Here is a 27,994-nt window from a genome sequence, read left to right as displayed (position 1 = left end):
TGACACCCGTAATCACCCGCCTCCGCAAAGCTCAGATTTTTCGGACGGAAGAAAATCCTATTTTTCTTCCGTCTGGCGGATCGGATCGGGTGAACACGGACAGACGGACGGTGTTCATCCGATCCCCCCGTAGGGGAGAGCGGAGAAAAGACAGGGCGGTCCCTGCACAGTGTGCGGGGACCGCCCTGTCAGCCGTCAGCTCAGCGGGGATTTTACGGAGGATCCCCGCTGAGCTGACGGACACACGGAGGCGGCTCATTACTGATCCGCCCCGTGTGAAAGGGCCTTTAAGACTGGTCATACACCTATAGATTATCTGCAGATTTTCTATGGACAGATGGAAAAAGTGGGAGATTCCTCCATCTACACAGTTTAGCGTACATGGAGAAATCTGTTGCACTTTTTCCATCGAACCATAGAAAATCTGCAGATAATCTAAAGGTGTATGACCAGCTTTAGTGGTTAATAGACTAAACGGAAAGCAAATAAGAAAAATTAATGTTAAGTTTTACATTCACTTTAAAGTCAGTTAACACGCGTATGTTTTTATCTTTATAACAAGCTTCCGCTGGCATTGTTAGGTTTTATTAAGTGCAGAAAACAGAGCTATTTACAATAGAGATAAAATAAGATGTTTTCAGTGAAATAATAATTGCATGCAAAGCAATGACAAAGCCTTGCAAAATATAAGTACATAAACGAATCTGCAAATTAAAAAAAAGCAACAAACAACAACAGCACACATTTGGACATCATTTTGAACCAATTTTCTTGAGCTGGTTAAAATAAATTCTGCTCTCATTTACCAGGTGTCATTTATTACTTAAACGTGGGTGTTTCCAGAGGGCTGTGCTGTCTTTTCACCATGGATTTTGGTGAGTGCGATGCTTTTATTGCTCTGCTGTGTGCACACGTCTTTCACACATAATTCTGTGGGCTGCATAAAGATGTGTGAACGGTTAGGTTTTTCCTTTCATGCTCTGTGACCACTAATGTACTCCAACAAGTGAGTTCATTTTATGACTTTCACCCTTTTGTATGTATTTAAAGGAAACCTGTCTGGAGAGACATAGAAAAAGCTGTTGTTGGTGTTACTGACCTCTTCATCTGGAAAATGCTAGTTGCCTTGCTGTTATTCAGGTCTCCATGCTTCAATACCTGATTTAAACAAATAAGATAAGGGCTTCTGACTGCTCTGTGCTGCATATTTTGTTCTGGGCTATTAACTGTATTTTTGCCAATCGGGCCTTGTCCACGCAGGCTTACTGATTCATCCACCCATGTGAAGGGCCGGGTTTTACCCTTATGGGATTAACCTCGTGTTCTGTGCAGCCAGCCTGCTTAGATCAATGACAGGTTGGTGGTTGCATGGATCTCCAAGTGCATGTCTAAAAATTTAGAATATCTCACACACACACACACACACACACACACACACACACACACACACACACCTTCTAAGCATTTCTTATTTTAACACTTTACATAGTTAGTCAGGTTGAAAAAAGACACAAGTTCAACCACAAAAAAATAAACAAAATAAAAAACCTAGTACAATAAGACCCGGTTAACACTGGGGCGACACGACAGGCGGCTTAGCCGCCTGACGAGTCGCTTCCCATGCAGTGCAATGGGAGCGTTCTAATCGGAGCGACGCAAGTCGCTCCGACTTAGAAATGTACTCCCTGTACGACTTCGGGGGCGGCTCGGGGCGACTTGCATTGACTTCTATACAGAAGTCGTCTTGCAAATCGCCTCTGGAGTCGTCCACAGGACGACTTGCAGAGCCGCCCCCGGAGTCATGCCGCCTTAGTGTGAACCGACTCTAAGATCAGCCGCCTGACGAGTCGTGTCCCATTTAATGCAATGGAACCGACTTAGAAAAAGGTTCTTGCACGACTTCGGGGGTGGCTCGGGGCGACCTGCATTGACTTCTATACAGAAGTCGTTTTGCAGGACGACTTGCAGAGTCGCCCCCCCGAAGTCGTGCAGCGGAAGTGTGAACCGCCTCTAAGGTGACCAGATTTATAATAATGAAATCCGGGGACTTTTTTTTTACTAGTAATGGCGGCAATCAGTGACTCTCTGCCTGTCGCCGCTGCCGCCCGCCTCAGAGCCTCTCAAGTCTTACTCTCCGGGCCCCGGCTAATATTCGGTGGGGAGCAGAGGGAGATCTCTCTGCCAGGGAAGGCAAGGAGATAAGCAGGCAGGCGACTGGCTGGGACTTGAGCCAAGGCAGAAGAACATGAGTGGAGCTGAATGGGCATGCACCCGAAACTGAAGAATTTTCCCTTCACCCTGACCAGCACATGATCATCAGAAAGGGGCTCAGATAATGGAAAAAATAGACCCCCCCCCCTAAGCTAGTAGGAGCAGGGGTGTGTAATTCCTGTTTTTTTTTTTTTTTTTTTTTTTTTTTTTATTAATTTTGCACTGACTGTCTTTGAAATTGCCCCAGCCCCTGTTCAAATCCAATCTGAGGACAGACTTGGTCCCGGGACCGTGTCCTCAATCCAGGGACTGTCCCCTGAAACCGGGGATGTCTGGTCACCCTATAGTACAATCCCATACACCCAACTCCATACCCACAGTTGATCCAGAGGAAGGCAAAAAACCCCAGCAGACCGTGATCCAATTTGCTACAGCAGGGGAAAAAAATCCTTCCTGATCCCCTGAGAGGCAATCGGCATTTCTTCTTTTAACATTTTGATGATTGTTGCTTGCAGCTAGTGAAAAAACAATATCTCATAAAATTTGAATATTAAATCTGACCAATTTGACAAAACAAAAGGATTTTTAACCACGCAAATCGCCCTACCCATTTGTCGATACTTTGCCGCTAGATATTATTGTTATGGCTGCAGCTAGCTGCCATAACCCTGGTATTTTCAGGAACGGCGTGCATTTATCTTTTAAATGTGGTGTCTGCAGCGGCGTCACATGTCCATTATTTTTCACAGGTGAAGGCGGCAGGGCCGGATTAACAATGGGGCTGATGGAGCTGCAGCTCCAGGCCCCTTTCTCAAGATAGGCCCATTTGCCCAAAAAAAAAAGAATTTTTTTTTTAAGATCGAATTTGGGGGGTTGTAGCTCGATGACCAGAGGTCACAGAAACCCCACATTTGGGGGTAGGCATAGGAAGAGCTACCCCACAACTGGTTAAAATATGGGACGGCTATCATTTATGGTTCCAAAGATACGGGCCTGCTTGCACAGCCTGTCAGAAGCTACATTCAGAGCGGCCAATATAAATACAAGCTGACACACTACAGCAGACTGATAGGATCACAGTGCTTATAATAATTATTTGTATATTACTCATGGTAATTAACCCCTTGCCACCCAGGCCAATTCTGACACTTCTCTACTACATGTAAAAATCATCATTTGTTTTTTGCTAGAAAATTACTCTATGGTGGTCTTTGCACTTTTTATGTTGCACAGTGTAGAGCTGCACGATTCTGGCTAAAATGAGAATTGCATTTTTTTTGCTTAGAAGATAGATGACGATTCTCTCACGATTGTTGCGGCGTAACATCATCTTTCACATTAAAACAAACAAATAAAAAAAATGGGCTAACTTCACTGTTTTGTTTTTATGGTTTTTATTATTCATTGAAGTGGGAAAATGCAGTGTGACATAAAATATTGCAGCAATAGCCAAGATATAGCCCATATTCAAGAATCCCCGAGGCGTTATCAAGAATATGGGGTACAGAGGCCGAGGCATTCAAGCCCAGAACACAGAACATGGGAGATGAAGTCCTATGGCCCAAGGAACCAGGAACCGCAAAGGAATCGGGACAAGGAAAGGAGGAAAACAAGATCACCAGGAAGGAACCAAGACAATCGGTCTGGAAGAAACGAAGATCGAGGAGAGGATGTAGGGCGGGAAGCAAGAAACAGAAGAAAAAGAGAATAATAGGAGAAGGTGTGATTAACATTAGTGGAGTAGAACTTACAAAGCAGGAACTGAAGGTGTTGGATAAAGGACTAAAATTTGCCCCAAAGAAAAACTTCAACAAATTTGACGCTTATGTTGACATCAACAAATTTGCCAGAAGTTTACATATAAAGAAGTACATGCTAAACAAACCGGGTGAAGGATGTGTGAGAAACATTACCACGAGCAATGACATACTACACAGTAATCTGAGAAACAAGTCAGTCTTCAATCCACCAGTGAGTAATGAAGGCCATATTGAAGCCTTTAGACGATTGGTTCTAAAAGACCTACATGATTTGAAGGTAAAGAAGATACACGATCCAGGAGATATAAAGAATGGAATCCGGAAACTAGAGGAAAGAAAGGACGTTGTTGTGAGACAAGCAGACAAGGGGGGTGCCATCGTCGTCCAATCTAAGGTAGATTACCAAAAAGAAATTGAACGACAGTTAAGTGATGGCACCACCTACCTTAAACTCCCTGGTAACCCTATAATTAGATATAAAGATGACCTGGCTAGTCTAGTCAAGGGAGGGATCAGTAAAGGACTTCTAACCAAAAAAGAAGGCAAATATTTACAACCAGTGGGGTGTAGGATTCCAGTCATCTATACCCTTCCAAAAATCCACAAATCCAGGGAAAACCCCCCAGGAAGACCTATCGTCAACGGTATTAACTCTGTAGGAGCGAGAATCGGTGAATATATTGACTGGTTCCTCCAACCACTAGTAAAGAAGACTGAATCTTATCTACGTGATACAAAACATCTGATACAATTGTTGGATACCCTTGTATTGGATGGTGACTCGGTGTACATGGCTACAGCCGATGTCTCATCATTATATACTATCATTGATCACAAGGAAGCTGTTCAGGCAACCAGTTGGGGACTAAATGGTCTAAGTGACCTCAAAGATACGCAAAAGAGGTTCATTACACACTGCCTGGAGTATAGCTTGGACCACAATTACTTTTGGTATCAGAATGACTATTTTAAACAAGTATGTGGTATTGCCATGGGCGCCAAATACGCACCCAGTGTGGCAAATTTGTATATGGCGGAGTGGGAGGAGGAAGTTTTATATAATAGAAAACCTAAAGAATTGCTTTTATACAAACGTTTTATCGATGACATTTTAATTATTTGGTCGGGGGACAGGGAAAAGCTGATGGACTTTGGTTTTTATTTGAACACAAATGATAAGAACATTGTACTTTCCTGGGAGATCAGTGAAGAAAAAATCAATTTTTTAGATCTTGAAATTATTAAAGAAGGAACTAAACTGATAACGCAGACCCATTTTAAAACTGTAGATAGAAACAGCTATCTACCTCTAGACAGCTGCCATCATTCACCTTGGTTAGAAAACATACCGAAAGGGCAGCTCTTAAGACTAAGGAGAAACTGTACCAAGGATGATACTTTTTTAAAACAGGCAGATTTTATTGGGAAGCGGTTTGTAGAAAAAGGGTACCACAAGGATTTCATTGATAAGAAAATACAGGATGTGATGGCCTTAGATCGGAATTCCCTTATCCAGGACTCTTCAAGAAATAATACTTTTGCTGGGGGGGTACCCCTAATAATGGATTATAGTGTCCAACACAAACAAGTGGAAACCATCTGCAGGAAGTACTGGCATATTGTGAAGGGGGATCGTCACTTGACAAGTGTACTTCCTGAGAGACCTCTATTCACATATAGGAGAGCCCCGACCTTGAGAGATCTAATTGCAAAGAATGTCCTGGATCCCCCCGGAAATAAAAGCTTTTCCTTTTTTAACGAAAAAGGCTACTATCCATGTAAAACTTGTTTTACTTGCAAACGCACTAAAGAAAGTAAGAAGAAAAAAGAAACCTTTAAATCAAGTTTTACAGGGAGAGAGTACAAAATTAAAGATTTTATTTCATGCAGAACAGAGGGAGTGGTATATCTCCTAGAGTGCCCATGTCAAATTCAATATGTGGGAAGAACAAAAAGGCCCCTTTGGAAAAGATTGCGCGAACATACACAAAATATAATCAACGGATTTCCAAAACATAGCCTATCCCGCCACTATGAGCGCTATCATAATAAAGATCCCTCTTCCCTTAAAGTATGGGGCATTGAAAAGTATAAACCTCATTGGAGGGGGGATAATAAAGTGCAAAAAATTAGCCAGGCTGAATCTCGTTGGATTCATGAATTGTGCACTTTATCCCCCAATGGCCACAACATAGAATTTGATCTTAATTGTTTTATTTCTAATTTTTAAGTCATTTTTATCAGTGTCCTGTGCCTTTTAAACAAATATTTCAGTCTTGTTGTGTCATCAGTAATTTAAATTATATTAACGGTTTTTATCATACTGCTTTTTATTATTACTACCTTCCCTGTCATATGTACATGTGATGAGGTTATATGCACAAGTGAGAATTAATACATTTTTTTCAGCCTCCCTACTCTTGTTAGAGGGAGCAGTAATACTTGTCAGCTTTACATAGGTTTTATAGCTTTCTTTATTCACCTTCAGTTCCTTATACATCCACTTGAGGGAGTGCCATGACCTCTTGGTGTAATTCATCATTCTCCCATTAGTGTGATCAATATGCCCTCCAGCCACCAGAGGGACTCACTTTGTAATCTTATATGAGTTCTGATGTTTTTAATATTATTAACAAAGTGTTTTTAATACCTTAATGAAATTCAATAGATGTCTTAGGATTATGAATCGTTTTTAAGTTTATATGCTGTTTTATTGTTTGCTGGAACGGATGTGCCGAGAAGCGCGCCTCCGCAGCCCTATTTAAGTCACCACTCACCACGTCACTTCCATACCTATGATTAAGTAGCGTTGTACTGCTACGCAACGCGTCAGGTGACCGGGAAGTGCCGCTGGTGACGTCATCTCCGCTCGCGGCCGAGAGCGGAGATCTGCTGCCTATCGTTTAACATTTGCTGGAACAATCTGCATGCTGTTCACAGCCTACTGTAAATGTGAGTGCTACTATTTGTTCTATTAAATTTATTTTGATATACTGCACTATGGAGCCTGCTCTTTACTTTTATTGAGAGGGATCTGGACGAAACAGAGGTCTGGAGGATTGGAGCAAACAGAGCCCTCCTGGACTCAGAGTGTGTGCTGCTGGGCTGCATCCATATATTAACAGGCTTGCTTGACCTGTTCTGAGGTGAGAGGCTAGCATTTTCTATCTTGTGCCTGCATAGCTACACTGGAGGAGAGTGTGGTGATTACAGCAACTTTCTACACCTCTGGGAAACTGTGGAATTAAGCACTTTAATAATTTCACCCTTTATACACTGTTTTTTTGCACGTTTGGAATATTTTTTACAGCAAGTTTTTGGAATTCACTTTGAACACATTTTTTTGAACTATATTTATATTTAGTGTTTATTCACTTTGAACATTGTATCAATTTGAACTATTTTTATATAATATTTTTTATTTATTGATCAAATGCTTGAATATTTATATATTTACGCTCATCTTGCACACAAATTTTTTGGTGCACATTATTTTTACCTCCTAACACAGAGGAGTTTCATTTTTGTGTCATTTGGACCATTTCTAGGTCATCACTATTCACTTTTTTCACCAATTTTTGCTTGTTTTGGTGATAGCACTGGAATTTATTAGGATTGGACTTAAACATCTACCTGTTCAATGATTATGATTATTTCATTGTAGCTTTCATTTTACCCATTATCCCCACTTTTTTCCACCCTTTACATCCCAGATGTGGATGTTATTAAGGGCCTTCAAGAGTGGAACACGTTTATATTATTGAATATTATTGATTAGTATTCATACGTTGCTGTGCGTTGTCTTTTGCACTCTATTATTTATTATTGCAACTTCCCATTAGCAAGCGCCATTACACTCCCTGTTTTACATAAGCCATTGTATTCCCTGGAGTCTCTGCTAAAATATATATAATGTTTGGCAGTTCCAAGTAATTTTCTAGCAAATAATATTGCTTTCTAACTTAAGAAACAAGTGTTGGACTTTAAGTGGTTAAATTTAGTTACAATGTTGGTTACAATGTTTCATTTTGTTTACAAACTTTGCAGACTGCCCAGATTTTTTCTTTACACACATAAGTGTATCCCTTTGATCTAAGAAGGAAGTGTCAGTTACAATGTTTCCTGTTAAAAACTTGGCAGACTGCCCAGATATTTTCTTTTGACAGCTGAAAGTCTTTCCACTTGTTATATGAAAGAATCAGCAAACTCTGCATTGAAGATCGTCAGGGGGGTTGAATCGAGATCACGATTTTTTTAACGATTAATTGTGCAGCTCTAGCACGGTATTTGCGCAGCAATTTTTCAAACATGTTTTTTTGGAAAAAAATGTTTCATTCATTAAAAAAACAGTTAGTTAAGTTAGCACAATTTTTTTTGGTATCCTAAGCGATGCTTTACATTTTCTTAGGTTACATGTTTAGAGTTACAGAGGAGGTCTAGTACTAGAATTATTGTTCTCACTCTAACGATCGTGGCGTATGTAACCTGTGTGTATCTGGCTCTGATACTACCAGTGCCTACCCAGCCACTGACTAGTATCTCTCCCCAGCCTGTCCCCACACACCCTCTCACCTGCTGACCTGTGGATGGGGGAATCACTCCTGCAGTGTTATTGTGTTCTGCCAGTGCGTACAATGATCAGTGTTGCTAACTTTAGCTGGCAGCACTGATTGTTTTAAGAAAAAAAAACAGGCTGGTTGTACTCAAGTTGATTAATAGATTGACTTGTGTAAAACCAGCTAGCCCATACATAGATTGACTATGGCTGGTCTCTGCATAATTGGCGTAATTTCAATCCATGTATGACCCGCTTAACCACTACTCAGTCCCTAAATATCCTTCCACTCCTGTACATAGTGCTCACTGTCATACTCTCCACACTCCTCTCCTGTACATAGTGCCCACTGTCATACTCTCCACACTTCTCTCCTATACATAGTACCCACTGTCATACCCTACACACTCCTCTCCTGTACATAGTGCCCACTGTCATACCCTCCACACTCCTCTCCTATACATAGCGCCCACTGTCATACCCTTCACACTCCTCTCCTGTACATAGTGCCTGCTGTCATACACTTCTCTCCTGTACTTAGTGCCCACTGTCGCACCCTCCACACTCCTCTCCTGTACATACTGCTCACTGTCATACCCTCCACACTCCTCTCCTATACATAGTGCCCACTGTCATACCCTCCACACTCCTCTCCTATACATAGTGTTCACTGTCATACCCTCCACACTCCTCTCCTATACATAGAGCCCACTATCATACCGTCTACATTCCTCTCCTGTACATACTGCCCACTGTCATACCCTCCACACTCCTCTCCTGTACATACTGCCCCATCATACCCTCCCCACTTCTCTCTGGTACATACTACCCTCTGTCATACCCCCTCACTCTTCCTGTACATACTGCCCATTGTCATACCCTTCACACTCCTCTCCTGTACATAGTGCTTTTTTCCGTACCCTTTGCACTCCTCTCCTGTACATAGTGCCCACTGTTAGACCCTCCACATTCCTCTCCCTCACCTGCACATACTTCCCACTTATATACCGTCCATACTCCTCCCCTATGTCGCTCAACCACAAAAACAGTTATTTAAAATTATACTGAATATCCTCAATGTTACCAGCTCTAGAATGGACACACTTTTGTTAGTTCAACTAAAGGAAATCTCAGTTCTCATATTTGTTCTGCCCCATTATTAGTACTTATTTAATTTTGTGATTACTTCTATGATGTATAGAGGAACATCGTTGATCTCAGCTACTCTAAATATAGCACTTATATAAAAAAGTGTCCCTGAAAATATTTTTTAAATGTTGGCAACTGTGCACTTAGGCACTGCCCAAGGGCCACTGGGTCAGTAGGGGCCCCATGAGAGGCTCCTGGGATCCTGTGATAATAAAGCGGTAGTAAACTTTCCTGACATTACTACTTTTTAGAGGCCCTGGGGTAGGTTATGCCACAACGTACAAGTATGCACAGCATATTAGCACATTAGTGTACACTTAAATTTTCAGACTGAGCCCTCCAGTGCTGCGCTGTGATGAATCAGGCGGGGCCCGGGCACTTCCATCTTCACCCCGGTCTTCCTTCTGGGTTCTGTGCCTTTGGTCACTTGCCTTGGCCGGGCTGCGTTCATGTCTTTTTCACGCATTTATTTATTATTTATAAAGGGCCCCACCAAAATCCTCAGCACCAGGCCCATGATGTTCTTAATCTGGCCCTGGCAGGCGGCCTAAAATTGCACTGGCAACACAGCAATATCACTGTAAAAACGCATATGCCTTTTTACTGCAATTTTGCTACAGAACAGTGTGAAAGGGGCTTAATTCAGGTCTTAATGCTTCAATACCTGATTTAATAAAATAATGCATATTTTTTTTTTCTGGGCTATTCACTCTGTATTTTTGCCAATAGGCCCTTGTCCACACAGACGTACCAATTTGTACACCTGTAGCATGCCACCTTTTAAAAATGCTGCTGCAAATATTAAGTACATTGTTATTATTGTTTGTACATTAGAATTAAAGATAGATGCTGATGGCAGTATGGATAGTTTTAGGACTTCCACCCTACACCCTACTTTATGTAAAGCACAGTATAAACCCAATCCCTAAAATCTGGTTTCAACATGATTGCAAAAGTCAATAATCTTAAAAAATCTCTGATTTTGCCATGAAGGTCTTTTGGTTATAGCGTGACAGCACTCTGTCCCTGCCTTCCAGTTGTGCTCCTGTGTTGTCACAAATTGGTGAAGGGATCCTTTGGACACCCCACCATTTGACTTCTTGCATCCAGAGCCTGCAGTGGCCATCCCACCTATACTACTTTATGGAATGGGGGCCCTCACCCAAACTCTGTATGATACACTTTCCTGGGTGAGCAAGATCTCTCTTCTTTACACTTGCATTTTGTGCAGGGAGATAAGGACCGGAGACACCTGACTATATGTGATCCAACTGGACTGATGTGGATGTACGTTGGTCACAAAGTTGTAAGAACTCTCTCTGTTTTATTCTAGTTTTTACATGGTCAGCACAACCTCGTGAAAAACTGGAAACGGACATTCATTTTATTAATAAGGTTGGTGTGAACTTTTTTTATTTTTTTAAGCCATAATGACCACTTATTGCTAAATGTATTTTACTGTATAATTAAAGGTATTTTGATTTGTACAGAATGAAGAGGGATGGGAACACCTGTCAGATTTTTAGGACCAGGAGCCTCTTTTGGGTGACAGCGTCACATGGCAAAATCGCACCGCAATTGGGGTACCATTAACAAGTAATGGCATCGTAAATGCGTTCCCCCCCCCCATTTTGCCGTGATTTGACATCAGGGGCAGAATCGATTCAAATTGCCAAGGTGTGAATGGAGCCTTGGTCAATGGGAACAAATCAAAAGCAGCTCAGTGTGAAAGGGCCCTAACAGAAGGGAAATCTTCTAATGTGACAACCAGGTATTCCCCCACTTGGGAGGGATTTCCTCTCACTTCCTGTTTTGGCTATTGGACAGAAAGTGAAGGAAAATCTCCCCAATGGAATACATGGTATGGTATGGCATGGTAGATAAGTATCTGCCTGTATTTCTTTTAATAATAATAATATTTTTTTATAGGGATAAACAAAATCGATTATTTGACTGTAGCGAAAGGCAGTTTGTTTAACCACTTAAGGACCGGACCAATATGCTGCTAAATGACCCAAGGGGTTTTTACAATTCGGCACTGCGTCGCTTTAACAGACAATTGCACGGTCGTGCGACGTGGCTCCCAAACAAAATTGGCGTCCTTTTTTCCCCACAAATAGAGCTTTCTTTCGGTGGTATTTGATCACCCCTGCGGTTTTTATTTTTTGCGCTATAAACAAAAATAGAGCGACAATTTTGAAAAAAATGCAATATTTTTTACTTTTTGCTATAATAAATATCCCCCAAAAACCTATATATAAAAAAAATATATATCATTTTCCTCAGTTTAGGCCGATACGTATTCTTCTACCTATTTTTGGTAAAAAAAATCGCAATAAGCGTTTTATCGATTGGTTTGCGCAAAATTTATAGCGTTTACAAAATAGGGGATAGTGTTTTTTTTTTTTTTTACTACTAATGGCGGCGATCAGCGATTTTTTTTTTTTTGTGACTGCGACATTATGGCGGACACTTCAGACAATTTTGACACATTTTTGGGACCATTGTCATTTTCACAGCAAAAAATGCATTTAAATTGCATTGTTTATTGTGAAAATGACAGTTGCAGTTTGGGAGTTAACCACAGGGGGCGCTGTAGGAGTTAGGGTTCACCTAGTGTGTGTTTACAACTGTAGGGGGGTGTGGCTGTAGGTCTGACGTCATCGATCGAGTCTGCCTATAAAAGGGATCACTCGATCGATACGCCGCCACAGTGAAGCACGGGGAAGCCGTGTTTACATACAGCTCTCCCCGTTCTTCAGCTCCGGGGAGCGATCGCGACAGAGCTGCTATAAACGAATAGCCGCGCCGTCGTCCCGGATCGCTCCCCGCGGGAATCAGACCGCCGCATGTAGCGGGGGGGGGTGGGGTCCCGATCGGACCCACGTCTAGGCAGGGACGTACAGGTACGCCAATGTGCCTGTACGTGCCATTCTGCCGACGTATATCTACATGTGGCGGTCGGGAAGTGGTTGAGAAGGGCTGGAGAGTATGATAATGAGTGTCTGCAGGCAATGGTGAAGTATGGTGACAGTTCCTTGCAAGTTTTGGGCTGCATTTCTGTAAATGGAGTTTGGTCAGGCTCAATTATGTCCTCAATGCTGAATGCCAATACAGGCAGATATTTATCCATCATGCCATATTATCAGGGAGGTGTGTGATTGGCCCCACATTTGCACACCATACATACTATTAGATTTTCTTAAACTATGTAGTACAAGTGCCTGCCTGCATACACATTGAAGCTCGAATGCCGCGTACACACGACCGTTTTTCGGGTTGTAAAAAATTAAGTTTTTAATGGTCTAGAAAAAAAACGACGTTTTTTCAACCCGATCGTTAAAACGGCCTTGCCTACACACGATCGTGGAAAAAAAATGCTCTAACAAAGCGCGGTGACGTACAACAGCACTATAAAGGGAAAGTTCCATTCGGATGGCGCCACCCTTGGATCTGCTTTTGCTGATTTAGTGTTAGTAAAAGACAATTCGCACTTTTCAGTCTGTTACAGCGTGATGAATGTGCTTACTCCATTACAAACGCTAGTTTTACCAGATCGAGCGCTCCTGTCTCATAACTTCTGAGCATGCGCGTTTTTTTTCACGTCATTAAAGCGGGAGTTCACCCATAAAACAATTTTTCCCCTTAGATGGATGCTCGTTTTGTCTAGGGGAATCGGCTAGTTGTTTTAAAATATGAGCTGTACTTACCGTTTTCGAGATGCATCTTCTCCGTCGCTTCCGGGTATGGGTCTTCGGGAGCGGGCGTTCCTTCTTGATTGACAGTCTTCCGAGAGGCTTCCGACGGTCGCATCCATCGCGTCACTAGTAGCCAAAAGAAGCCGAACGTCGGTGCGGCTCTATACTGCGCCTGCGCACCGACGTTCGGCTTCTTTCGGAAAATCGTGACGCGATGGATGCGACCGTCGGAAGCCTCTCGGAAGACTGTCAATCAAGAAGGAACGCCCGCATCCGACTTTCATGAACAGGATACTACTTAGTCTGACTTTTTCTTTGCCCAAAGTCAGATCAATCACAAACCAAACAATCCCAGAGTGAGATAAATTCCTTTTACTGCTGTTGTAATCACCATGTCTGATGTCAAAAGACAGATGGTAAGGACAAGGGTCCTACTTTGATCCGACTTCAATGATATTCAATGGGCTGAAGTAGGATCAAAGTCGGACCAAAGTAGAATAGGGAGCATTTTCAAAGTCGGACCGACTTGTGTCAGACCAGTTAAGACGGCTCCCATAGGGAAACATTGATTTTCACACATTATGCGACGTGAGCTTCCAATGTCGGAGCGTTTGTCGGACCAGTGTGAACCCGGCCTAAAGCCTTGTACACACGATCCAATTGCTGACAGACTGTTGTCTTATAATCTGACCGTTGGTACGCTCCTTTTGACAATTTTTGTCCAACTTTCGGCCAACAAATGTTGGATGACATGCTAGTAAATTTTCGGTGGACAACGGTTGGTTGTCAGATTTTCTGATGGTCAGTACACAAAATCCGTCACACGGGCAGAGCAGTTGGTGTAGTGGAAGCGCTACAGTCTAGCAGCCAGAAGGTCCGCAGGTCGCAAGTTCAAATCCCGGCCATGGCTGGATGGAGTTTGCATGTTCTCCTTGCTCTGCGTGGGTTTCCTCCGAGTCCTTCGGTTTCCCCCACACATAATAAAGACATGCTGTTAGGTGTAATTGGTTAGTTGTACGGCATAGTGAATAATGTTGTATGAGTAACGGATAGTGGCAAGGCGTGATGATTAGTGGCACCGCATAAATGGGTAGCTGTAATAATTGGGGTGTAGTGATAGGAGAAGAAGCATTGCAGCAACTGGCAGACTTGGGCAACTGGCACTTGTTGCAGTGCTAATAAATAAATAAAAAAAAAAAAATCCGTCACACAAGTTGAAAGTACAAACACGAATGCTCGGAATCGGTACTCACCAAACACAAAATTAGCAGAAGGGGCCCAAAGGGTGGCTCCCAAGAGCTAAAATTCCTTGTAGTACGTCACTACGTTCGTGTTTGTTGGCCAACAATTGTGTACCATTAGTATGCGGGGAAAAAGACGCTTGGTTGGCCAACAATTGTGTACCATTAGTATGCGGGGAAAAAGACGCTTGGTTGGCCAACAATTGGATCGTGTGTATGAGGCTTTAGACCCCCTATTAGATTTTCTGCAGATTTTTGTCTTCAGATTTACCAAAAATTATGGGCCAGATTTACAGAAAAAGTATGCCGGAGTATCTGCTGATACTCCGGCGTACTTTCAAATTTGCCGCGTCGTATCTTTATTTGGAATTCTCAAACAAAGATACGACGGCATTTGGCTAAGCTCCGACAGGCGTACGGCTTCGTATGCCTTCGGATCTTAGGATGCAATACTTCAGCGCCCGCTGGGTGGAGTTCGCGTAGTTTTCCTTGTCGGGTATGCTAATTAGCTGTTTACGGCGATCCACGAAGGTACGCGCGTTCGACGCATTCTCTTACGTCATCGCTAGTCGACTTTTCCCGTCATAAAGTTGCGTTTGCTATTTAGGTGGTGTCAAATTAGACAGCCCATGTTAAAGTATGGCCGTCGTTCCTGCGTCGAATTAAAAAAAATATATTTTTGCGTAAGATGTCCGGGAATAGGAAAGGACATAACGCACGTCGCCGCTCAAAAAAATACGTCGGTGCGACGTCATTTCGCGCAAAGCACGGCGGGAAATTTCAAAACTGAGCATGCGCAGTACGTTCGGCGCGGGAACGCGCCTAATTTAAATGATACACGCCCCATTTGAATTCGGGGGGCTTGCGCCGGACGGCTTTACGCTACGCCGCCGCAAGTTTACAGGCAAGTGCTTTGTGAATCAAGCACTTGCGCTGAATACTTGCGGCGGTGTAACGTAAATGACATGCGTTACGCCGCCGCATTTGTACCTGAGTCTGGCCCCATATGAGCGCAAACCCTAAGGCTACTTTCACACTGAGGCGCTTTGCAGGTGCTATGGCGCCTGCAAAGCGCCCTAAAAGAGCCTCTTCTCTCACTCCAGTGTGAAAGCCCTCGGGCTTTCACACTGGAGCAGTGCACTGGTGCTCAAAAATGTCCGGCCAGCTACCTCTTTGAGGCACTGTAAAATCGGTGTATACACCACTCCTAAAGTGCCCCTGACCATTGAAATCAGTGGGCAGCGCTGGCAAAGTGCCGCTGTTGCGGGCGGTTTTAACCCTTTTCAGGCCGCCGGCGGGGGTTAAAAGCCAATAGCGCCACAAAAAGGACAGTTAAGCGCCGCTAAAAATATTGGCGCTTTACCGCCGACGGCGCAACGCCCCAGTGTGAAACTAGCCTTAGAGTTAAGAACTATCTTCAGCATAAAGAACAAGGAGTCCTGGAAGTGACAGTTTGTCTACCACAGAGCCCTGATCTCAACCTTCGAGTCTGCCTAAGACACAGAAGTAGGCTGCTTCAAATCCGTCTACAGAAGATCTGTTGTTGGTGCTCCTTCAAGATGTTTGGAACAACCTACCTGTCGAGCTCCTTCAAAAAACTGTGCAAGTGTACCTAGAAGGATTGATGCTGTTTTATAGGCAAAGTTGGTCACACCAAATATTGATTTTATTTAGATATATATATATTTTACTTTTTTTAAGCATTCTTAATTGAAATAATTGTTTTACACAGTACTGTACTTTGCCAATCCTATAATTACCTAAGACCTATGCATGCATAACAACTGCCTTGCTGAGAATATGACTTGATTTTTTTTTTTTTCTTTACACAATAGGAATTAATTGAGGATGAACCCTTTAAAGACATTACAAACCTGGCAGTTAAACTGGATAAACTGAAAAGTAGGTGACCTTCAGCTTAAATATTCACAGACACTTATTAGTTTCATCATCAATATCATATTTGCAAACGGCCAATAATGTCCATAAACAATGTGACTGCATATGCACCTGGGATCCCCCTCTCAGGCAGGATGTCCCCACAACCGGCCTTGGATGCCTAGCAGGAATGGTACACCAACCTGGGAGGCTCCAGTCTTCTCTGCTTCATGGCATCTAACCCCTCAGGCAGACACAATGGACTCCTTGCTTCTTTCCTCTCCCAGAGTATGCTGGAATCTGTTGTTCTGCCCCAGGGACTAAGATTGGGGCCAATTGTGTTGGACTATATGTCCCACAATGCTTTGCTGCAGCAGTGCTGGTTGGTATTCCTCTTCCTGCTAATAGGAACACAGGGCAGGGTGCACAGTGGTACAGGTACACTGTCTGTGAAGAGAAGATGGAGGGGGAGAAATTCCCCTGCAGGAGCTGACAGGCTCTCTCCCTTCTCAGGAGAGCCTGTATAAATCCTGGCGGTGGTCAGAGGGAGATACAGGGCACCCGCTACAGACCCTTTCCTCTATTGTGAGAAGGGGAGGGCTCTCAGATGTAGTACTGTTTACATTTGCCAATGCTGTGAATGCAGAATCGTGGTGATCACAATGTTAGAGAACAACATAATCTGTGTGATGTTGTTCTTTAACGTACAGGCAAAGCCATGCAGTAGTAAAGTTTGTAGAGTGAAGGACCACAATGTCTTCATCTCCTTATTTAAAGGTCAGTTACCATGGTGAGTCCCTCTCTGAAGCAATGGTGGACATCACTTAGAGTAGAATTCACTTTTACTGTAAAGTCATCTGTACGATTTTATATTATGCATTTTATAAATGTTATCATATTAGGAATTGTATATTAAAACTGTGCAGTTATCTGCTTGCTCTTATATGTATACTTTTATTTTTTTTAAGAAATGCAGTTAGAGCCGGTTCACACTGGGGCGACTTGGGATCTGACTTGAAGTCGCCTCAAGTCGTCCCAAGTCGCGCTGTCGAGAAAAACAATGCAAGTGAATGGGAGCGGTGTTAATACACACGACTCGAGTCGCTCCGACTTCAAAAGAAGTTCCTGTACTACTTCAATCCGACTTGTAGGCGATTTGTACCCATTGATTTCAATGGAAGTCGCCTCCAAGTCTGATCCAAGTCTTAACTGAAGCTACTTTCCAGGAAGATAACATATATTTCTCAGGCAAACCTCTCCCAGAGCTGATTGTTGTTTGATTGGCCACTGGAAAGTCTCCTGTCCTGGAGAAGACTTCAAGTCATGTTGTAAATCGCCCCAGATCGCCCTGTGGTTCATGCTCAAGTCGTGTCGGAGTCGCCTCTGAAAGTCGTGCTGGAAGTTGTGTTGCCCCAGTGTGAACCGACTCCTACTGTGTCTAATCCGTACTGCAACCTTTATACTGACATTGATGTAATATATTTTTCTTTTGGTGAAACTAATGTGAACTATGTTGTAATTTGAAGGACTGTTCATGAAGTATGACTACTCCAGTAGAGGAGAAATTGGTATGTATCAAGTAAATTGTAAAAATGTTGCAGCACCCCCCCCCCCCTTGACCACTAGAGGTATGTTGGCACCTCCAGGGACAGGGGTGCCACTTCACCTTAGGGCCATAGCTAAAATGGGGGACTGAAAGAACACTGGGCATCAGTCACTTTCTGACCTTTTTTCGAAGTTTTTATTGGTCATCACTCACAAGGAGGCAAGGGTTAGGGATTCTAGATACCCAAAACAAAATTTACAGACTTCTCCACATCCATTTCAGCTTCAGAACCTTTAAGCCAGCCCAGCAACAGTGCAGGCAACATCCTAGCTGGTTCATAGACTTTTCTCTCTTTCCTAGGCTTTTGTGTATCCTCTCTTGGTCTTGATCCTGGCACCGCTTCCTGTATCTTCAGGCAGAATAGCCCTCAGGGACCACTGCACTTCCCCAGGCCTTAGTCTGGGGAAAGATGGAGATCACAAAAGGCCTGCCCCAAATATTTATATTTCCCCAGCACGCACCAGTGGCCATGAACCTCCTACCGGGGTTGGCTAGAGAAAATATAAACCTTCATAACGTAATTTTGTTGTGGAATCTCAAACTATTGCCAGTAGTACCAGTGACGCCTGCTGGCAACAGTGAAAAATCACAGCTTCACTGAGTCTAGGTAAAAATCAAGTGAAAAATGAAACTACAACATCAGTCTGGGCTGATTACCACCCAGCATGACTAAATTCAGGTGGTAGTCCATGTTGGGTGCAACAATTGTCTCTGTATCCACCAACTGCTCTTCGTGTATGTTTTGCACATCCTTCCCTTTTTTCCACATGCCCTGTCCCATGAGACTTAAGGGAAAGTAGTAGCCTCCTAACTGAAATTCAGTAGGGATGCCATTTTGGGATATCTGCTAGAAAAGGCAATTTTGTACTTGCTGTGTGATTTACCTGTGTGATTTACCTTTCTGCCTGCATCTCTTCACATTTCTGCATTTTGTATTTCTATAGTAGTTTTGTTGGCTTTGTTTCATTCAGGTTGTTTTTTTTATTTTTTTTTTTATTTTTTTTAATGCATTCATTTGAAAAAATGTTTGTATATGTAGTGCCCCCTTACTTTCAGTATGGGCACTATGCTAAAGTTAGTAGGAAATGGGAGTTATTTTGCTCCCATTCATAATTTGCTAAATTTGGGCTGCTGTCATTCCTGAACTGTCCTGTAGGTCAGTCTGCACTCCAGGGGTGCCGATCCCACCCCTGGGCGAGAGTTGGCGCTAGAGGGGTTCTGGCAGAGCCGCTTTTCCCCAGCAGCCAATTGGAGGAGTTTTCCCTCGCGGGGCATGCTGGGGGAGGGTATATCTGTGGCAGACGCCATTTTTGTTGGTTCTTCGCGGGTTCCAGGGTGTGCGCAGTCCAACAGACCCCGGCGATATGGACTACCAGGCCGGGGTCGCACGCTACAAGCTCCATGTTGCTGAAAGGGGCCCCAGTGACTTGCTGGGTCCCCGACTCTATTGAAGAGATCCCAGGCTGTATGCCGTTCAATGGGGGGTCGGCTTGAGGAGAACCCGGAGGCAGGTTGTCAATAGGGCTTGAACGAACCATCAGGGATCTGGTGACCGGGACATTGACAGGTACACTTCAACTGTCACCCGGTGACCCTGACTAAATTTACTGGGAGGATTCGCTCAATCCTTTCAGCTCATCCAAGTACTAGGCCTGTGGCAGAGGTCCTTAGAGCCAGGTCTGTGGCAGAGACCTGTTCTCCCAGCAACCTTAAACTAGCGCTTCGGCTGCTAAACTCGTGGCAGGAGTTTGTCCAGGGGCACTTCACCCACTGGCTAGAGTGGTCACGAACTGTGTTTATTACTACTGAGAGCAGGATTGCTCGCTTCATATCCAGGCCTGATACTACAAAGTTCTCAACCGCTTCATCAACCTTTCCTCTCAACCTCATGTTGGGCCGAAAATAAAGCATTCAGAAAACCTTTATTTACTGACTGGACATTCACTCACTAATCTACTCATCAACTTCACCCCTAGACAACGGTAAGAGGTAACTTAACCACTTAAGGACCGCCTCATGTACATATACGTCAGCAGAATGGCACAGGCAAGCACATCAACGTATATATACGTCCTCTGCTTGACGTGGGTCGGGGGTCCGATCGGGACCCCCCCGGTACATGCGGCGGTCCCCGTGGCTTCAGGAGAGATCCGGGACGACGGCGCGGCTATTCGTTTATAGCCGCTCCGTCGCGATCGCTCCCCGGAGCTGAAGAACGGGGAGAGCCGTGTGTAAACACGGCTTCCCCGTGCTTCACTGTGTCGGCGCATCGATCGCGTCATTCCCTTTATAGGGAAGACACGATCGATGACGTCATTCCTACAGCCACACCCCCCTACACTAGTAAACACATACACAGTGATCCCTAAATGTTACAGCGCCCCCCGTGTTTAACTCCCAAACTGCAACTGTCATTTTCACAATAAAGAATGCAATTTAAATGCATTTTTTGCTGTGAAAATGACAATTGTCCCAAAAATATGTCAAAATTGTCCGAAGTGTCCGCCATAATGTCGCAGTCACGAAAAAAATCGCTGATCGCCGCCATTAGTAGTAATAAAAAAATAAAAATGCAAAAAAACTATCCCCTATTTTGTAAACACTATAAATTTGGCGCAAACCAACCGATAAACGATTATTGCGATTTTTTTTTTTTTTTTTTTTTTGTACCAAAAATAGGTAGAAGAATACGTATCGGCCTAAACTGAGGGAAAAAAAATGTTATATGTTTTTGGGGGATATTTATTATAGCAAAAAGTAAAAAATATTGCATTTTTTTCAAAATTGTCGCTCTATTTTTGTTTATAGCGCAAAAAATAAAAACCGCAGAGGTGATCAAATACCACCAAAAGAAAGCTCTATTTGTGGGGAGGAAAAGACGCCAATTTTGTTTGGGAGCCATGTCGCACGACCGCGCAATTGTCTGTTAAAGCGACGCAGTCCCGAACTGTAAAAACCCCTTGGGTCTTTAGGCAGCATTTTGGTCCGGGGCTTAAGTGGTTAATACGCCGATCCCAAAACAACCAGCAGCTCCTGAGGGGGTAGCGCTACATATAGAAAAATGTGTTGAATGTAAAACTACCTCCTGGAATAACAATGGGTATGACACCTGTTTTTTATTTTAAAGCCCAACTCCAGCCAAAACGGTTTTCTTTAGTTCTGGATAGACTTGGTGAAGAGTAAATACTTGTTTTTAATTAAAAAAAATTTTTTGTTTTCTCTGTCTCCACAGGGGAGATTTTCTAAAATGTCCCCTGTCCCAGTGAGGGGGCAATTCTACACTCTAAAAAAATTTGCTTTAATGAGCTGAAGGGGATAAATGTGGGATACGGTGTAACTAATCGCCTTTCTGTAAGTACTGGCTCACCTGGGTCCATTGCAGCTCTGCTGGTTCCTCCCTCTGACCTCCACCCTTTACAAGAGACAATGGTGATGTGAAGGTCAGCAGGAGCAACCGGTGAGTTGTGGGGGAAGCAGGAGGTCATCACTCCTGGAAACTTTGGTTTCTCTGCGGACTAAAAACTTCTTGAGTGGTATTCAGCAATGTGGGCAGTAGGAAAGGTTATTACAGGTATAGCTTGCTTTCAAAAGTGTGTGTGTGTGTGTGTGTGTGTGTGTGTGTGTGTGTGTATATATGTATTTATCGCAGTATACCGTGCACCCCTAAAGTGGCCCCCAATCCTGTGGAAAGTTTTTTTTTTTTTTTTTTTGTACTTACAGTTTTGGTGTCTTGCGCGGCGGCCTCGTCGGGTCCGGCGTCCTTCTGCAGCTTCGGGTGTCCTCTTCGGCGGGTCCGGCGTCCTTCTGCGACGTCCTCCCCGCTCGTTTACTGCGCCGACATATACAGAACGCAGTACACTCGTGTATTGTCGGCAATGCTCGGCTACCCGCGCTGACGTCCTGTACGTCCAGGACGTGAGCGCGGAAGGAGCCGAGACTGCCCGACTATACCCGAGTGTACTGCGCTCTGTATATGTCGGCGCAGTATTCAAAACTCGGCGCGGGTATCGGCGTATACCGCACACCCACAATTTTGCCCTGATTTTCAGGGCAAAAAAGTGCGCGGTATACGCCGATAAATACGGTACACATTATTTTTTTTTTTAATTTTTTTTTTTTTTTTTAATACTGAATTTTTTTTTTTTTTTTTAACCACATGGTATTGTGTTAACGGTAATAATGTGAGGTGTTTTGTGTTTGTTTGTAGATTATATTGCCTTTCATGCCATGGCTCGGGAGCTTCGTGTCTTTACCACTTTAGCAGAGCTGAGGAAGAGAGTCCAGGAAATAACTGGCAATGCAAGGAACATCATTTCCTATAAAGACACTGCCATGGCTGTGTTGGGCCAACGCTCAACTATGTGTCAAAGGTATTTCATTGCATTTGCACAATGTGGCTTTTTTATTTTTTATATTCTTGTTATGAAACTTGAAAACGGAGCAGTTCTTGGGTCTCTCAAATACTTTATACCTTCAGTTTACAAACCTTGTTTAAAGTTGAACTCCAGGCTATAAAAATAGGAGTATGTTACACCCGCTCTTATTTATTTCTAATATCAATTATTTTTTTTTTCTATAAAGACCCTTATGTGCTTTTTTGAATCCCACAAGTACATCTGCTGTAATATGAGCAGAGAAAAAAGCACTGAAAAAGAACCTCCAGAAATGGGATTTTGTGGGCAATGAAACAATATACAAAAATTGAAAGAATATATAATAATTTAATATACAAAAATACAAATATACATGAAATATGACAAAATCTATAGCAAGAGCTTACATACTACATAGACCACAAAGTGGTGGATTAAAAACGGTGTATGAAAAGGATAACAGTACATGATACAATGAGTGAATGATGTAGAAAAAAGCACTAATCACTGGATCTTGGTGCACAGACAGTCCATAGGTGCAACCTTTTGCAAAACAATTCAGTCCACAGGGCCTTAAGGGGCAAACGGCCCCTCTCCACTCACAGGTCAATCCCCACTGGGGGAAAAAAAGATGGTCTCCTCAGGGCTCCAGACTACTTAACATCAGCCCTGCCCCCATGTGGGTACACCTCCAGGGATTGGCTAGGCCCTGTTTTAATATTCATGCACACCGCTCCAAAGATGCTGCTAGCAGGACTTTTTTTTTACCGTCCTGCTAGCGCACCGCTCCAGTGTGAAAGCCCTCGGGGCTATCACACTGGAGAGACAGCAGCGGCTGTTTCAGGGCGCTTTGCACACGCTATTTTTAGCATTATAGCGCCTGCAAAGCGCCCCAGTGTGAAAGGGGTCTAAGCTGTAATCCTTTCTTACAGAGGCAGGGGGAAGTAATCCAACTCTCATCCTGTGAAGCTTTGACCAGACCAAACAATTGCTGCTCCTGTGATTACAGCAGAAACCAAAGGCCTAGCTAGGAGGACGCTACATTAACATTGTGTTTAAAATTACAACACTCCAATTTAAGATCCGTTTAACCAGAGGCGTTGCTAGGGGGGTGCGGGGGGTGCGGTCCCGTTTTTTTTTTTGTTTTTTGTTTTTTTTTAGCTGACATGCCCAGCCTGCCCTGTATCACCCAGCCTGCCCTGTATCACCCAGCCTGCCCTGTATCACCCAGCCTGCCCTGTATCACCCAGCCTGCCCTGTATCACCCAGCCTGCCCTGTATCCCCCCAAACAGCCCTGTACCACCCCAACTTGCCCTATACCACCCCAACCTACCCTATATCACCCCAACATACCCTATGCCACCTTAACCTGTCCTATACAACCCCACTACACCAACCTGCCACTATACTGCCCTATACTATCATTTACAGGGGCTGGTTTGGGGTGCGCCCCATTTGCTGCCTGCTTGGTGCTGGGCAGCCAAGACAGAGGGGGGGTGACGCCATGTTTTATCGCACCGGGTGACACCAACCCTAGTGACGCCACTGTGTTTAACCTCTCCTGGCGGAGCTGAATTGTGCTTTATAGGCCTCATTCACACAGGGCATACAATAGCAGATGTCCATGCAGGGCCGTATTTACCAACACGGTCATGCACAAGTATTGCAACCCTGTGCATGCAGTCCTATTGATGTCTATTGGGAGACAGCAGCTGCATAAATACATGTCCCTGAACCCACGTGGGTGCTAATGGGACTGCCCACATGGGGATACAGGGAACGCTTGCCCATCCCCATGCGGGTAAATGCAGCCTGGCACAGACATACAGTATTGTACACCCTTTGTGAACAAGACCATAATGGCTAAAAAAAAAAAAAAACTGTCTAAAAGCTTGTTCAAAGCTTTGCAAAAGCTGGCTGTACAAGCTGAAGACCGTCCTAAGGCTGCTTTCACACTGAGGTGCTTTGCAGGCGCTATTGTGCTAAAAATAGCACCTGCAAAGCACCCTGAAAGAGCCAGTGTGAAAGCCCTCAGGCTTTCCCACTGGAGCGTTGCGCTGGCAGGACGGTAAAAAATGTCCTCCCAGCCACACCTTTGAGGCGCTGTAGGAGCGGTGAATATACCGATCCTACAGCGCCCCTGCCCATTGAAATCAATGGGGCAGCGCCTCAAACGCCCGCAAAGCAGCGTTTTTGTGGGCAGGTTTAACCCTTTTTCGGCCACTAGCGGGGGTTAAAATCGCAACTAGTGGGTGATAATCACGGCAAAAATGACGGTAAAGTGCCACTAAAAAAAGCGGCACTTTAGCGCCGACTCACCTAGCACTTCAGTGTGAAAAGAAGCCTAACAGGGAAAGGTAGAATCTGGTTGCTGCAGGTAATGCAGACAAATCTCATTTCATGAGTAAACAAAATCTCTTAATTTTTGATATACAAAGCCTTAAATTTGTGGTCATAAGCAACTAAACACTGCTAAAATATTGTGGTAGAAAATGAAAGGAATGGGTCTATATTCTGCAAACCGCTGCATATTTCAGTGCTATATTGCTGTGAAAAAGTTGCCGAACATGAGAATACTTATGGAGATACTTCATGATTCATTTTCACAGGGACCTTAAGGCTGCTTTCACATTGAGGCGTGGTGACGGTATAGCCGCGCTATTTGTAGCCTCGGCTATACCGTCGTATTTACCGCGATATTCGGGCACTAGTGGTGAGGTTTTAACCCCCGCTATCGGCCGAGAAAGGGTTTACCGTTTACTGCGTTGCGGGCGGTATTACCACGCTTTCCCATTGATTTCAATGGGAAGGCGCGGTATAGGAGCGGTAACAACACACCGCTCCTATACTGCGGTAAAGATGCGGCTAGCAGGACTTTTGGAGCGCTCCTGCTAGCGCACCGCTTCAATGTGAAAGCCTTCGGGCTTTCACATTGAACACTACAGGGCAGGTTTTTTCATGCGGTATAGCAGCGCTATTTTTAGCGCTGTACCACATGAAAAACGCCTCAATGTGAAAGGGGCCTAAGCCTGAACTACAGTCTTGCCCAGTTGTATGGGCTCTTCTCCTGTACTGAAATTGCTTAAAGATGGTCCATTACAAAGTTGTTTGCTGCATGCACCGTATCATAACATGCTATCATGTAATAGCATTTACAGTATGCAGTGCCTTCTTATGGCAGCAATATAAACCACTTCCTGTCAAATAGTCTGGCTGAATGGATAGGTTCACCTTTTATAAAATCTGTTGCATCCATAGAGTGTAACATGTTCAAGCAGAAGAACGAAAAACACAAGAACATGGCTACACGTGGTAAACTGTTATAATGCTGGGCTGCACAAGAGGAAAAATCCACAAACGACTAAGGCCGCAAACTCTGAACCGCCACTTTGCGGGGGTTGTGTGTGTGTATCTTTAATGGCATTCCAGTCTTGGTCCATAGGGTTCAATATTGAGTTGGCCCTCCCTTAACAGCTATGACGGCTTGAATTGTTCTGGGAAGCCTGTCCACAAGGTTTAGGAGCGTGTCTATGGGAATGTTTGACCATTCTTCCAGAAGCACATTTTGTGAGGTCAGGCACTGATGTGGACGAGAAGCCCTGTCTCTCTCAGTCTTCGCTCTAATTCATCCCAAAGGTGTTCTATGGGGTTCAGGTCAGGACTCTGTGCAGGCCAGTCAAGTTCCTCCACCCCAAACTCGCTCATCCATGGCTTTATGGGCCTTGTTTTGTTCACTGGTGTGCAGTTTTGTTGGAACATGAAGGGGCCATCCCCAAACTGTTCCAACAAAGTTGGGAGCATGAAATTGTCCAAAATGTCTTGGTATGCTGAAGCCTTAAGAGTTCCCTTCACTGGAACTAAGGCCTCTTTCACACTGGGACGTGAGGTGCGGTGGCGATATAGCGTTGAATTGCGGCGGCACTGCTAGTGGCCGAAAAAGGGTCAGTACCGCCGGCAATGCGCCTCTGCAGAGGCGCATTGCCGGCGGTATAGCTGCGGTGTCCCATTGTTTTCAATGGGAAGGAGTGGTAAACACACCGCTCCTCAGATGCTGCTAGCAGGACTTTTGGAGCGGTCCCACCAGCGCATCGCCTCAGGCTTTCACACTGAGACTGCAGGGCATGAGTTTTTTTAGGCAGTATTTAGGCACTATTTTTAGCGCTAAAACGTGAAAGGGGTCTAAGGGGCCAAGCCTAACCCTTGAAAAACAACTCCACACCATAATACCCCCTCCACCAAATGATTAGGAGGGGTGGCCAAATGCTTTTCGTAATATAGTGTGGAGGCATTTGACTGGCCTGCACTGCTGGGGGGTCTCATCCTTTTATCTGTTGCTGGTGCTTATTAAATTGCTATTTTTCATCCCATAAATGTATTTGGTTGATTACATTTAAAGACTGGGTACTAATGGCATTTCTTCTTAAAGGATAATGAAACACAATGGCGACTTTGATAAAAAAACTTGCTGGCTGGACAGTACCCACCCTTCTTACCTTGGTTATCTGGAATTTTCTGCACACTCTCCTCTACAGTCTCCAATTACACCAATGCCTCCCCCTCCCCCACCATCACCTGCTGATATGTGTCCAGGGGAGAAGGCTGTGAGCTATCCAGCAGCATGACTGGAATAAAAAAATTAAATTATACTTGCATAGTAAAATATGTTTACTGTACTAAATTTGTAACAGTTTAATAAACTTTTCATTAAAAATACATTTTGCAATTGTTTACATTCTTTATTAATTAGCAGCAAGTGGCACCATCCCTGCTGGCGTGCTTTTGTCTTTTTTATACAGATTGTCACATATATTTAACCACTTCAATACATGGCATTTTCACCCCCTTCCTGCCCAGACCAATATTTTAGTTTTCAGCGCTGTCGCACTTTGACAATAGCGCGGTCCTGCGACGTGGCTCCCAAACAAAATTGACGCCCTTTTTCCCCACAAATAGAGCTTTCTTTTGGTGGTATTTGATCGCCTCTGCGTTTTTTATTTACTTTTTTATTTATTTTTTGCACTATAAACAAAAGGGCGACAATTTTGAAAAAAAATAATATCTTTTACTTTTTGATTTAATAAATATAAATATTTTTTTTTCCTCAGTTTAGACCGATACGTATTCTTCTACATTATTTTTGGTAAATTTTTTTTGCAATAAACGTATTTGATCGGTTTGCGCAAAGGGGTTAAATATGTTCCCTAAAGTGTGTTCTAACTGTCGGGAGGGGGACTCACAAGGGGAGGAGACCGATGTGTGTTCCTCTGTACTGGGAACACACATCGATCTCCTCACTGCTGACAGGACATGGATCTGTGTGTTTACACACACACAGATCCATGGTCCTGCCGTGATTGTGGGTGCCCGGCAGACATCGCGGGCACGCGCACCGGGTCCCGAGCAATGCGGTGGGTGCGCGCCGGCGCACGCGCCCCCTAGTGGCCGGGAAAGCAAGGACGTCGTATGACGTCCTGTCTGAAGGATGAAAGGTCCCTGCCGACGTAATTTTACTATGACTCGGT

General features: G+C 44.0%; 1 protein-coding gene across 1 annotated transcript; it reads left to right on the top strand.

Moving 5' to 3' along the window:
- The first annotated feature begins 817 nt into the window (after positions 1 to 817).
- Positions 818 to 27,187, top strand: LOC120945757 (allograft inflammatory factor 1-like). Its single transcript, XM_040360133.1, has 6 exons — positions 818 to 875; positions 11,009 to 11,070; positions 16,450 to 16,516; positions 18,019 to 18,060; positions 22,306 to 22,468; positions 26,899 to 27,187. The coding sequence occupies exons 1-6, from the start codon at positions 866 to 868 to the stop codon at positions 27,092 to 27,094; spliced, it is 540 nt and encodes a 179-aa protein (XP_040216067.1). The 5' UTR covers positions 818 to 865; the 3' UTR covers positions 27,095 to 27,187.
- Positions 27,188 to 27,994: the final 807 nt, after the last annotated feature.

This window comes from Rana temporaria, chromosome 7 (assembly GCF_905171775.1).
Source record: "Rana temporaria chromosome 7, aRanTem1.1, whole genome shotgun sequence".
In the NCBI taxonomy this organism is placed as follows: domain Eukaryota; kingdom Metazoa; phylum Chordata; class Amphibia; order Anura; family Ranidae; genus Rana; species Rana temporaria.
This window is presented reverse-complemented; position numbering and strand designations above follow the sequence as displayed.

Coding starts and splice junctions, on each gene's coding strand:
- LOC120945757 (XM_040360133.1), top strand. Junction 16,517..18,018: donor TAAACTGGATAAACTGAAAA/GTAGGTGACCTT, acceptor TGTAATTTGAAG/GACTGTTCATGAAGTATGAC. Junction 18,061..22,305: donor CTCCAGTAGAGGAGAAATTG/GTATGTATCAAG, acceptor GTTTGTTTGTAG/ATTATATTGCCTTTCATGCC.